General features: G+C 37.1%; 1 protein-coding gene across 1 annotated transcript in view; it reads right to left on the bottom strand.

Moving 5' to 3' along the window:
- LOC135831251 (serine/threonine-protein kinase MARK2) overlaps positions 1-5,210 on the bottom strand; it is a 139,996-nt gene extending 134,786 nt beyond the window's left edge. The window contains exons 1-2 of the mRNA XM_065343605.1: positions 4,300-5,210; positions 2,999-4,229 (exon numbers count right to left, since the gene is read on the bottom strand). Of these exons, the coding sequence (XP_065199677.1) occupies positions 2,999-3,841 (843 nt within the window). The 5' untranslated portion in view covers positions 3,842-4,229; positions 4,300-5,210. The remainder of the gene's footprint in view (positions 1-2,998; positions 4,230-4,299) is intronic.
- Between the last annotated feature and the right edge of the window lie 8,227 nt (positions 5,211-13,437).

Raw genomic sequence — 13,437 nt, 5'->3', positions numbered from 1 at the left:
CAACAGCCCCCTCCCCCCACTTTTCCCCCTTCAAAATTGAGATTCAATTTTTTGAGGTCCCCCTTACCCCCCAAGGCCTTTTGGCACACTTTTCGAAAAATATTTTTTAGATGCAGTATTGATCCTAGAACAACATATAACTTACCCAAAATTGTACCTCGGGTGCGCCATAGTCAAATTCGACCAAAACCAACACCCCCTCACCAGTAATAAGGTTAATGTGGTACCTACGCCACTGCTATTGAAGAAATTTCTGGAGTATTGTTTATAATGTTGTCATTTTTAAATGAGAATGATGTTTTTGAGAGTCGTTATTCACAAATTCCCATTTAGGGGCAGCGAAGCACCCCCTCCCCCAAATTTGGGCGAAACTTTCAGAAAAAAACCTGGGGCATGTGACATATCGAATTATATGTTTTTGATAACGCTGAACACGAATATGACGTCAGATTTCTGATTGGACCCCACCTATGGCCCCCAACACCTCCCCAAATGAGATGAAATTTTAAAAAAAAAAGGTTTGTTCGTGCGACACATGAAATAGTATGTTTTTGGCGACGCTGAAACCGAATATGACGTCAGATTTTTGATTGCACTCCGTCCACGGCTCCCAGCACCTTCCCAAGGGGAGTATCCTAAAAAAATTGTTTCATTCTGGTGACACATGAAATAGGTAATACGTTTTCGATATCGCTGAACACGAATATAGCCTTAGTTTTTCAAATTGACGTCATCCATTGCTCCCAGAACCTCCTCCCATGGGTAATTGTCCAAAAAATTTTTTGGGGAGCCATGGATGGGGTCCAATCACAAACCTGAGGTCATATTCGGTTTCAGCGTCGCCAAAAACATACTATTTCATGTGTCGCACGAACAAACCTTTTTTTTTAAAATTTCATCTCATTTGGGGAGGTGTTGGGGGCCATGGGTGGGGTCCAATCAGAAATCTGACATCATATTCGTGTTCAGCGTTATCAAAAACATATAATTCGATATGTCACATGCCCCAGGTTTCTTTCTGAAAGTTTCGCCCAAATTTGGGGGAGGGGGTGCTTCGCTGCCCCTAAATGGGAATTTGTGAATAACGACTCTCAAAAACATCATTCTCATTTAAAAATGACAACATTATAAACAATACTCCAGAAATTTCTTCAATAGCAGTGGCGTAGGTACCACATTAACCTTATTACTGGTGAGGGGGTGTTGGTTTTGGTCGAATTTGACTATGGCGCACCCGAGGTACAATTTTGGGTAAGTTACATGTTGTTCTAGGATCAATACTGCATCTAAAAAATATTTTTCGAAAAGTGTGCCAAAAGGCCTTGGGGGGTAAGGGGGACCTCAAAAAATTGAATCTCAATTTTGAAGGGGGAAAAGTGGGGGGAGGGGGCTGTTGATTTTGTTGGGGAAAGCCCTTATGTATACGTACACTTTGGTTCAAGTTTGAAAAAAATCGGCCGAGTCAATCCTGAGAAAAAAATTAAAAACGATTTTCGATTTTTGAGGAATTACTCAAGAACCACTCAGAGTTGAGGTCCAAAACTTGGGGAAAATACTTATCTTGGGGGTACCTATACACCACATGAGTTTCATCTCTGAAGGTCCCGGGGGCCGCTCGACCATACTTATCTGCCTAGGGCCTTTTCAATAATTTCAGATCTTCTATAATTTTATCCAGATTCGATGGACCTCTATGCTTCACAACTACATTCTAATGATCGGCAGAAAAGAAAAATGAATATTTCGATGCATTCTTGGAACAAAAAATACACAATTTAATCCAAATATAATTCTCATCGAAGGGTTCACTGATAAACAAACATTGTTCAAGGATGGGAAAATGATCAACATACTGAAAGTTCTCAATCCTGCCCTCGGAACCCTTCTCTCTATTGGGGATCACATTCACAGTCCCTCAAAATCGGCATTAAACGTCGACAGCTTCTGAAATATCAACTCCATAAAGAGCAGAATGAGCTTTGATTAAACATTACCCAATTTCAAGACAGACAGAATCACAACCTCTCAAAATAACGTTGTATTTAAATTGGTTAAAAAATTGTACACAGAGCAACTGTTTTAAAGTAACCGACCGTGAAATTATTTCGAGTACGTTTTTATCAGCTCGTGAGACGAAAAACTCCACAACTAACAGAATCAAAAACCTCTCAAACAAAATGTATCTCAACTAACGAGTAACCTGATCACAAGCTAAAGAGTGTCCACACCCAGTATCTATTTGCTTCATTAATGCAAATATCTACATAATCTCGTACCGGCATCAAAACATACGCGCACTTGAAACTTTCCATACCATCATCATCGTATAATCATCATCACACGTTACTCATGCTTCTTCCTATCTCTTCGCTAAACAAACACTTCGAAAACTACACATAGCCGAGCTCGCGCTACACTCGACAAACAAATAAATGGAAAAATTGCCGCATTGGCTTCGCTGAGCCAGCTATAGCCATCTTCTTCGCCATTCAATTCAAGTTCATCACAGTCGCGTATGCAGGCAGGTACCTTACCTACGAAGTACATACAACATACCAATTCACACGTACTCCATACATAACTTACATAACGGATTTACTAACGACACAAAACACATAATAAACGGTTCTCGGTAACGTATACAATGATAATGAGTAGAGAGACGTATCAAGTGTATCGTCACAGAGCGGCTGGCCGGTCATCGTGTACTCGCATAGGTTTTCTTTTTTAAGGTGCCTTACCTACGTACTCGTATATCTATACGAATACATTATGGCAACATTTGTAAACGACGAAACACAAAATACTTGGACTAATGTCACGGCTCAAAATCAACGTAACGAGCTCACGAGCTCCCTGAGCCATCCATCTATCCGAATATATGTACACGCGGATTGATGTCATTCGTACAGTTCGCATACACGCACGAAAATCGGCCATATCCGAACCGAAGCTAGCGTAAAAAAAGAACAGTAGATAGACGGATACGATTGCGTACCTTTTGTGACTGTTGCTGTTGTTGTTGCTGTTGTTCTTGTTGTCTTTGCTGTTGTTGCTGAGCTCTGCTATGTCGACGAGCTTCCGAATGCATACGTAATCTTTGCACACGTTCTCGTTCCTTGATCCTAATCAACTTTTCTTTATTACTAACAGCCGACGGTTTTCCACTGTTGCTCGTCTTCAAAGGTAACACGAACGAAGAGTCATTAGCGGGCGACGTCGCCGAAGATGCTGATTTAGCCCCGGCTGCTGCTCCTGTAGAGGCAGCAGCTACAGGAGCAGGAGGAGTATTATTGACTGCGGTAGCTGGAGTAGCCGGTATGGTAACAGGGAGTACGGTGCCTAAAGCTAGAGGAAACGGTTCAGCCAGGACAGCTCGACTGGTCGGAGGTTGTTCAATAATCGTCGTCGTGGCGCTGGTCGGTGGCCGACGACATTCGGCCATCGAGTATCTCTTGTTCGATATAACCATTCCGCCGGTACTGCCGAGGGCGCTGGTAGACGAAGAATTCAGCACACCGCCGGTATTTGCCGAGCTCGCAGCGCGAGTACTGTTCGATCGTCGCAGGAGTTTGAGTACTCGATTTTTCACCGTCGAAGCCAAAGGTATGACGGACGTCGGTGCCGCGTCGTTGGCCGTACCGCCGTTAGTATCGGTGGTGGTCGAGGCACGGCTGCTGCTTCTAGTCTTTCCGACGCTGAACGATCTTCCGGCCAGGCTGGTACGTCGTACAGGTGAGATACCGGTGGTGGCTGCGGCCGCTGTTTTGATTTCGGCCGCGGTGATGCTGCGATGTCTGTGGTGAGGAGCAGCCGGCGTAGGTAGGCACACTTCGTACATAGTCTACTCTCTGGTACACGCCGCCAATCTGCGACCCACGCGTATCTTTCTATATATTTTCTGCGTGTGCAATGCGAAGCGACGCGATACGATGGCCGCCAAATGTACCGACCATATAATTCGTCGAGGAATATCGTTTAATTAACCTCAACGCCCAAGCTTGTGAGAGTAGACCATTCGTTCGTCGAAATATGTATTTGTATTTACGCAGATACCAAAAACGCCTCCTTCTCTGGTTCGGCAGTTCAATTGACAGCGGTCGAGGTGTTTTTCCACGTATATCGCCGATGGCATACTAACACTCCGATATTGGATATTTCTTCGTTCGCTTCGACGTTCGTTCGTAAATGGACACACGAGTATGACATCAAGTCGTCATTTTTCGCAACTACACGCAAAAGTAAACACAGATGAGTAAAATTTGCACAATTAAACCGAAACGAAAGTCCAACTTTTACCATATGAATCGTCGTAGTCGTCGTCGCACTCGTCACTCGTACGTCCCAAAGAGCATGCAGTACCACACGGTAGCGGGACAAATACCTACTCACGATCGACTAGCTTATTTCATAATTTCATCACGTGCTTACTCGAGAGAACCAACAAACGCGTACCTACGTAAAATTTTAATCATTTCACTAGTCGCGGTCGGGTTTCGGTTAAAATTTTTTTAAAAACTACAAACTACACGTTGGCGATCGCGCATCGCGAAATCGAATGTGAAAAAATACACATTACACACAGCATCGCACATCATCTACACATACTCGACTAATAATAAATCGACCATATCGCGCAGCTCGACACTGTAAACTAGGATAGAGGCGATTAATTACGTACACACATTTTTTATTACACTGCAACACTATTAACAACGTGTGTAACGACCTGAAGCGGCGACGCGGGGTGAATTTTCACATCTCAGGGTCCACCAAACTTTAAAATCGCCGAAATTTTCTTCTACTCGATGGAACTTGGCCCACATCTAACCATGTGAGAAATCGATCGAGATCGCGTCGCGCAAACAACTCTTTACTATAATCAGTCGCGAATAAAAAAACCGACTGACGACGAACCAACAACAACGTAACCAGACGATAATTCGCCTTGGCGAAATTAAACGTAATATTTGAAAAAATTAAAGTATAATAACGCGAGTTTTTTTTCTTCTTTTTTTAATCAAATATTTCAAGAATGCGCTACCATCGTCGTCGATGACGAACTGGTTCGGTCCGGCATCAAGAACCACCGACCATTGTTCGAAAGAGAATGCTCCGTGTACCGACGTCGTCTGCACCTCGAACACTGACTGATTCTCTGTGTGACTAGTCAGCGTGTAGTGTACGGCCGAACCGAAACCGAACGACTCTCACTCTAACACATTTCACAAAACCAACTGGTTGTTAATCGAGCCCGCCACCACGTTACATACTACTACGCGATCGACGTATCAAAACTGCAGCTCCTCGCGGGTCGCGAGATAGATATTTCTCGCACATACCTCTTCGTAGTTGTAGTGTAGGTATAGAGATTTAGATATGGTCGGGTTCTAAGTAGAGGTACGCTTTTCTGCTGCTTCTTCTTTCCTCTTACGATATTTTTATTTCATCTCTTTTCATCTCATCTCACTATATTACCTGAAAACCACGTATGTAGTGTAGACTTGATACGCGTACATAATATTCATTCGCCTATCTCTCGCTGTGTATGGTACCTGTGCTGCTCTGCTGTGGTATATACAGAATCATGTGTACACCTCTTTCTGCTACATACGAGTACATAACTATCTAATCTTTTATTATTATTATTGTACATACTGTACTCATTCATATAGGTACCGTTTTTATGCCCCACCAATTTAGCACGCGCATACCACATTTTTCAATCATGTTCGTCTCTATTTAAGTAGGTATATGTAGAAGACAAAAAAACTTCGTCGATGGTTTCTAATCCTCCTATTCTTTTCCATGTATGTATCTTGTTAAAAATTTACCACCCTCTGGAAGTTTCGTCTATTGTTACACTTCCTTGCTTAGTTTCTCGGTCTGATCAAATCCTCTATTTAGATTCAGTTCAACAGCTGATTAAAAGGATTTCGATGAGCCAAAATTCATACAAATTCAAATTTTTGAAAGAGGTGGAAGGACTGGAAGTAATGAAAATGGCGAGAAAAAATTCCGAAACAGGATCAGGAAACCATCGGGAGAAACATGAAATGCATTTCGATTGCATGTTCAAAATAATATGGTATCTAGTCTATCAGAGAGATTTTTCTCGACTTTTCTCAGATTTTCAGAACAATGCTTCAATTTTCGAATACGGAATACCAGATGGAAGGGAGGGGGGAGGGGGGGGGGTTAAATTATATCAATTGCATAAACTCTTCAGGACATTTATGAAAACTAGGAGGAAGGAGAACGAGAGTTGCGAGTTCGAATTGTATCGTTTACATTACACAATAGATGAAACATTCAATTTCAAGAATTTTTCATCAGTATTTAGAGACAAAATAGAGGGAGGGGGAGAGTTTGATTTGGATTCCCTGAAAATTTTGAAAATCATTATCCAGTCATTTTTGAACATTTTGGCATCGCACCAACTTATTCGACCCAAAAACCAAAAAAAAAAATTGACAAAAAAAATTGATTCGAATTTTAGGAAATTGTTGTTACTCCTCGGAAAATTTTTGCTCGCCAAAATTTTCAAGAACAGTGAAAATTCGTCTGATTCGACAATCTCTTCGATAAAAAAATTGAAACGGACAATCTGGAGACAGTACTTACTCGTATAGGGACATTTGGGTTTTGTAACGTCCCAAAATTTGAAAAATCAGTTCTCCCCAAAAATGTAACATCATTTCAGTTTTCTGCCTCAGCTCAATAAAAAGTTTCTCATGTTTCAATTCAAACCATTAATTTCTATTCATCAATCAAATATTCATGAATGGGTCGAATTTTCGTAGTTTTTGAAAAGTTTGAGGCACACAACCTTCCATCCAATATTGGAGCTGAAAAAGACAACGTAGTAGCAAAATGTTCGAAAGTGAAAGAAATCTTGATTTTTAGAATTTTTGAAGCTTTCAACTTATACCTCCAATTGTGAATATTCGCTTCAACGCTGTAGTAAAAAAAAGTCCTTCGATCAGGAAAATGTTCATTGTTTTAAAAAAAAATTACCGAACAAATCAGAACTTTTCATTTCAAAAAATAAATTTCAACGAATTTAAAACAAAAATGCAATTTGTTGAGCCAAATGCAAAAAAATGAAAAAGGTTTTCAACCATGATACTATCTAACGGATTTTTTTGTTGAAAAAATCACTACTTTTTCACCACCTTTTTTCAACCAAATTCTCAGAAAGCTATCCACTCGACCCCCCCCCCCACACACACACACAAAAAAAATTGTTCACAAAACATTTTTCAATTTAGATCAAATTTTTTAAAAAAAAAACAGTAATTCTAATTTAATTATTATTCCAATTGAAGGTTCTTGCTAATGTACTTAATAAAATTGGGCGAATAAAAAACTTTTTTCAACGTAACTTTTTTAAAAATATACAAAAATTTGATGGAGAATTTGAACGACATTTGGGGAAAAAATCATTCCAATTTTTTGAAATGAAACGGCGAGTTTCAAAGTAACGTAAAACCTGTAAGTAATAGATAAAATAACAATTCTGTCATTTGAAAGGTACAAATTTGGTCTAATATTCATATAACGTATAAAAATGTCGATTTCTCCTTCAAGTCTGGAATTTTTTAATTGCGGAAAAAAGAAATAAACTGACCCTGGCGAAGCGAGGGCAAAAGCTTTTGAAAATCAGTATTTCTAGAGGAATCAAAAATGATGTTCTTTGTGTGGCGAGTTAATTATAAGAAGTTTATTATGTACTTTACTTGAAAATTTTGAAATTCAAGATGGTTTTTTTTTTTTTAAATTCAAAATTGGAAAAAAAGCAAAGAGCCCGAGCGAAGCAAGACCAAAATTTTTCAGAAAATTCATGTTTTGAGAGGTAAAAAAAAAATTCTTCATGCAGAGAGGAGTTTATTTTTCTGATTCAAACTTTGAACACTTTTTGAATTTGAACAATAAGTTGTTCATAAGGGCAAAAGCTTTCAAAAATGTGTAATTCAAGCTCTAAAAAAGTCGACAAATAAGCTATTTTCTGCGGAATGAGATCGAGAAAAAAAAACGCATTTCAGTTTTTTCATTTTTTCACTACCTTTTTAACAAAATTCACTACTTTTTCACTACTTTTACCACCTGTTAGATACCCTGTCAACAGTATTGAAGGAAATGCATACCGTTGAAAATCATAGACAAAATTTTGAAAAAAAATTCTAAATCAATTTCTTCGAACGTAAATTTTGCTGTAACTTTTGAAGATGAATCAAAAAATTCATGGATCAAAATGATCTAATTAGAATTCAAGTTGAGAAAAACACTAAAAAAATTCTAAAAATTTCAAAAATTTTTCGAATAGTACAAAAATTTTGAAAATTTGAGCTTACATAAGTAGCTCTTTCAATTTCGCAATCATCAAAATTGAAGGGGCGAATTTCAAAACTGATTCAAAATTTCCAAATTTTAGATGCCCAAAATTTTGAAGAAAGGCAATTTGTCATGATGAAATTTTTTGTTACTCCATTCAAGTACTATGTACGTGTTACTGAAGTAATCTAAATGACTTGAACATTTTCTCCTTTCTTGACGAATTTTTCAAAAATACGTAAATTTCTAGTTTTGCGGAGCACATAACTCCTTCAATTCACAAGATAAGCAACCAGTCACTCGTAATAACGTTTTCTCAAGTATGAAGTACCTACCAATGTCTGCAGTCAAATTTTTGGAAAAACGATTCCTGGAAAACCCTGCACACTGAGTTTCATTATAAAGATATTCCTATCTATATCATCACTTTTGACCATTCACTGGTCAGAAAGTCTATTTTTCTTTGGTGGGTTTCAACTTCGCGTCATCGCTGTCTGCCCTAATTGATTTAGAGGGCTGCAATTAAGCATGTATACTCGGTCGACACTCCGAACGTGTCTGGGAAGGGACAGGGGTTCCTACTCTTCAACTTCTCCTCACCATTCTTCAAAACTACCCATGATGAAAAGTAATATGCAAACACGAGCCCCGAAGGAGCGAGCCACTTGAACGAAAAAACAAACTTGAAAAGCACCACTTCGTTGAAAAAATTTGCTATCCTCCAGAAGCCTCCAGCTCACAGACTCGTTTGTTTATTTTTCCCCCTATCTTTCAGGTCATCGTAACCAGAAGTGGAAACAACAAGAAGAAAACAGATCATTTTTCTTCTTCGGGTATTTCCTTTCCTACATTCGTACTCGGCGAATGGAAAACGTAATTTCAAAATCGCTTAATTAAATTTTCTGACGTAATTCACATTTTCATGCACATAACCTAAGAGTAGGTGGAAGTACATCGTAGCGCGTTGTAATGACACGTTGACGTAGTTTTTAATATGTAATAAATGGGAAATTATCTAATTAACGGTGTTCCATCGGATTATCTCGTAAAGTAGCATAGCAACGCGTAAGTTCACGAATTCTCTATTTCGAAATCAGAGAAATTATTGTTTTTTCCAACGTATGTTTATATTATTTGCGATAATTACTCGAATTTCAATCTTATGATTAATTGAAATAATAACGAAAAGTCAACGGTTCAATCCGGGATAAGGATATTTCCAAAATTATTTGAGATTCTTTCCAGCGCAGTATTTCGAAAATTCCAAATACCAGTGATAGAAAACGTTCGAAAATTCAAATCAGAACAATTATACATATTTCGTGACTTTAAACAATAAAGAAAAAAATAATTCTAACAATTAGGGGACGTATCACAGATACAGAATATCTTTCAACCAATAAGAAGCTGCGACTTACGAATCCTTATCTCAAGATCTGGTTTAGAACACCACTCTAGGATCAGTTCGAATTCAAATAATAGGTAGCATGTGATTAGAATTGCCAACTAAATAACTCAAATGAAACAAAAGAAAAGATGGACACCTATTATCTTCCCCTTCTGCTCACACCATTCAACATTATCAGGCAACGGGGATGGTTCAAGAATAAAACCATATAGACTATTCCACCATTCAAATGTTAATCAACTTTTATCAAACTAGAAAGAAAAACTGCCTTTTCATTTTTAACTGATGGAGAGTCAAAAGAAAAGGAAACGAAGCAACACGACTGAAAAAAAAAAAAAAAAAAAAAAACACGCAGAATCGAGTAAAACGAGTCAATTTATCTTTTACACTTGGTTTAGTATTTTTCGAGCATTCAATTCTATTGAAATTCAATTGATTCGAATGAAGAGGTGGGACTACAACTTCGAGCTTTTTTGTGAAAGGATAGCACCGATCTCATTTAGCTTCAATGTTGTAATTTTATTACAATGTGTTCACAGTTCCCTCATTTCACGAAGCCATGCAATGGTGAATTTTTCTAAACAAACATACGAATCGATAGCTTAATGCAAATAGGCCCAATATTCATTTAAATGTACATATCAAAACAGAAAACTCGATTAAACGAATTTAGGACTTTTCACACCTGAATACCAAAAAAAAAATCAACAATCATTTTAAAATTTCTGAAACCACTTGAACACATACAGCTGAAAAAAAGGCTATAATTTCTTGTTACTCCGAAAACACTTCCAAGTTTCATTTTCCCTCCAAAGCAACGCCATCACTAGATTTTACCTCGTAAGACAGGAAACTGAGACGACAAAGATAGTCCAATTGAAATACGTAAGCAAGAAAATACCACCAACAATGAATGTCATTGGATAAAATTACACGTTTCAAGATGCTAATAATTATCTATTGTTGAAGAATTAATCAACTTTTGCCACTTAAGCAACGACGAGATTCACGGTGCACTTATTTCCGATACATACCAACGCATTCTTTATAGCTTTTCATTGAAACCATAAATACAAATTATAAAAACGTATAGTGGACAACTTGATGAATTAGCAGGATTACCCATTAAGATGGGAAATAAAATGTTAATTTTTTAATACACATTAATAACAATTACCGATACTTTAGCGATTGAAATTGAGCCATCCTTCCCGAAACATGTAGGGGAAAAAATCAAAAAACGTACGCTGACGTCAATTACAATTTAAGATTCAACTTGGATTCAATAAATGTACGTAGTAATCGCTAATAAGGCAACAATTGAATTACAAAAAAAAAAAAAGTTCGGGGAATATTTTCTCAAGTTACATTACGAAACGACGACTCGAACGTAATTCAATTTCAAAATTTAAAATATCGATCGAAGTTATTTTCAATTTTTTGAAATATGATGTTTAATAATATACAATTAAATAATATAATCAATAATGAGCCTGAAAAAAAAAGTGTTGAGAACGTTTAGCCATCGATTACAGCCGGTAACTGTCATTATCGACGGTAAATTTTTCAATATAGATATATTAAGAATGAAACTGACACGGATAGCTCATGAAAATTTTTCAATTACACGTTGATCTCTCTCTACTTGTTTAATTACCTTTGAAAAACGAGAACATTGCCGGTGTTTTCAGAAACAATTTTAATAACGATAGATTTGCCTTGATCGTATAATAAAACTAAGTAATTCGAAGTTTTTTTTTTCAACTTACCTTATTTGCGTTGGTGACATGATCGGCAGGTATTGATTCAGGTACAGTTTGCAATGTCGTCCGCATACTGGTGGACATGGCTTGAATGACAGAATCGGTGGCAACTTTTTAATATGGCGATGATGTATTCATGAATCTCAATCAGTAAAATAATTTGTCAGCTGAGGTTTGGTTAACGGAAATACTCCGATCACATCAACAATCCGGTATCACAAGTATTTGTAGCGAGGATAGCCACATCGGACAACATTTTGCCATGTCTGAAAAGCAAAATTAACAATAAATAAACGATAATAGCCGAGTAACTAATGTAAATTAAGATTTAATATCAATGTAATCAATTAGTTGCTACTCTGGATGGTTCTATCATTCGAAATGAGTATATTTTTGATTAAGACTCACACATTGTAAAATGTTACCCAGCTTCCCAAAATGCAATCGATAATTTTACTGGACCGTTCAACCAGCGTGATTCTCACTAGCTGAACCAAATGGATAAGAATGAAAGAAGCTACTGCAATTATTACTGATACGTTACTTTGTCCAGAAGTATTCCAACGAACATATAATCGAATTTGACTATTATTACGAACGAATTCTTCCAGCGATTGTGACTAATATCAAGCAAACTAACGTACTAAGCAATCTACAGATATTGGTCTATTTTCAAGACAAATACAATTCTTGAAATAGCATACGAGAGAACGGTTCCAAAATGATAAAAAATTAAGCTAAATGAAAAAAATGCCTGGAAACTAATGAACAGTTATTCTGTTCGATTATGTTATCGAGCTCGAAAACAACAAGAAGCTGAAGTAGCAATATCAACACATTGAAATCATTTGAAAAAGGAGCTACTGGAAATGGAAAAGCAATAAACGAAGATAAGTTTTAAATAAAATGTAGCATATGAAATAAAAGTTTCATTACCATAAAAACGGTGACATACCTAGAAGCCGTGATACCATATAAAGTGATTGTAATAAACAAATAGGCGATTACGCGGATTTCAAGTCTTGGTCACGATTTCGACGATTTGTAGTCAACTTATTATTACATTGATTTTAAATGAAATTTCTTATAAAATAATTCGAGTTATATACAAATAATGAAGATACAAACCCATCATTAGTATGCTAATAAATCATAAATAAGATTCACGTAAAAACATCACGTCACAGGGACGAAAGCCGTCTAACCCAAAATGGCCGAAATTTGATTTACTAGCGGAGTAACAGTGTAGTAAATAAGAGTGTAAGGAAATTTCGAAAATGAACTTTCTCATTTTCCGCTTTCATTATTGAATTTGAAATCAATATCGGGGACTTGAAAAACTATTCATTTGTAGTTATACGAGTACGGAATTAATATTCAATAATATTTGCTGACGATGTCTGTAAAAAAAGGAATGTTTACAATGAAATTCACTTCGCTTGAAATGAAAAAAATAAACAAAGGGTAACACTGAGATCATTGCTGCCGCAATTTTTTGCTTCGCGAAATGAAAGCGCATTTTGGTAGGAAAATTTCTGCAATAAGTAGGTAAAAGATGAATGACTTTTTTCAAATTTTCATTTCAATTTCATTGAATAATCGTGAACTTTCCTGAGATAATTAAATTAAATCATTTTGATCTATTCCTATTGGAAGGAGCAGTTCATTGGGCTGGACTGGCCCACGTCTCACGTGGTGATGAAGAAGAGCATGCAATGATACAATACAACACAACACAATGAAATTTTTCTGTAGAATAGTCGATAACAGTCATAAAAATCCGATATCTTCTCAACAATGAACCGGTGGTGGCGGTGACCTCTCATACGAATAATTATTAGTTTAATGATACAATTCTTCAAGTATACTGTCTATATCATCTCTAAGGCACAAAAACAGGCTAACTATGTAGAATTGATTACGTATTACTGA

The sequence above is a fragment of the Planococcus citri genome, chromosome 1, assembly GCF_950023065.1.
Source record: "Planococcus citri chromosome 1, ihPlaCitr1.1, whole genome shotgun sequence".
Classification (NCBI taxonomy): domain Eukaryota; kingdom Metazoa; phylum Arthropoda; class Insecta; order Hemiptera; family Pseudococcidae; genus Planococcus; species Planococcus citri.
This window is presented reverse-complemented; position numbering and strand designations above follow the sequence as displayed.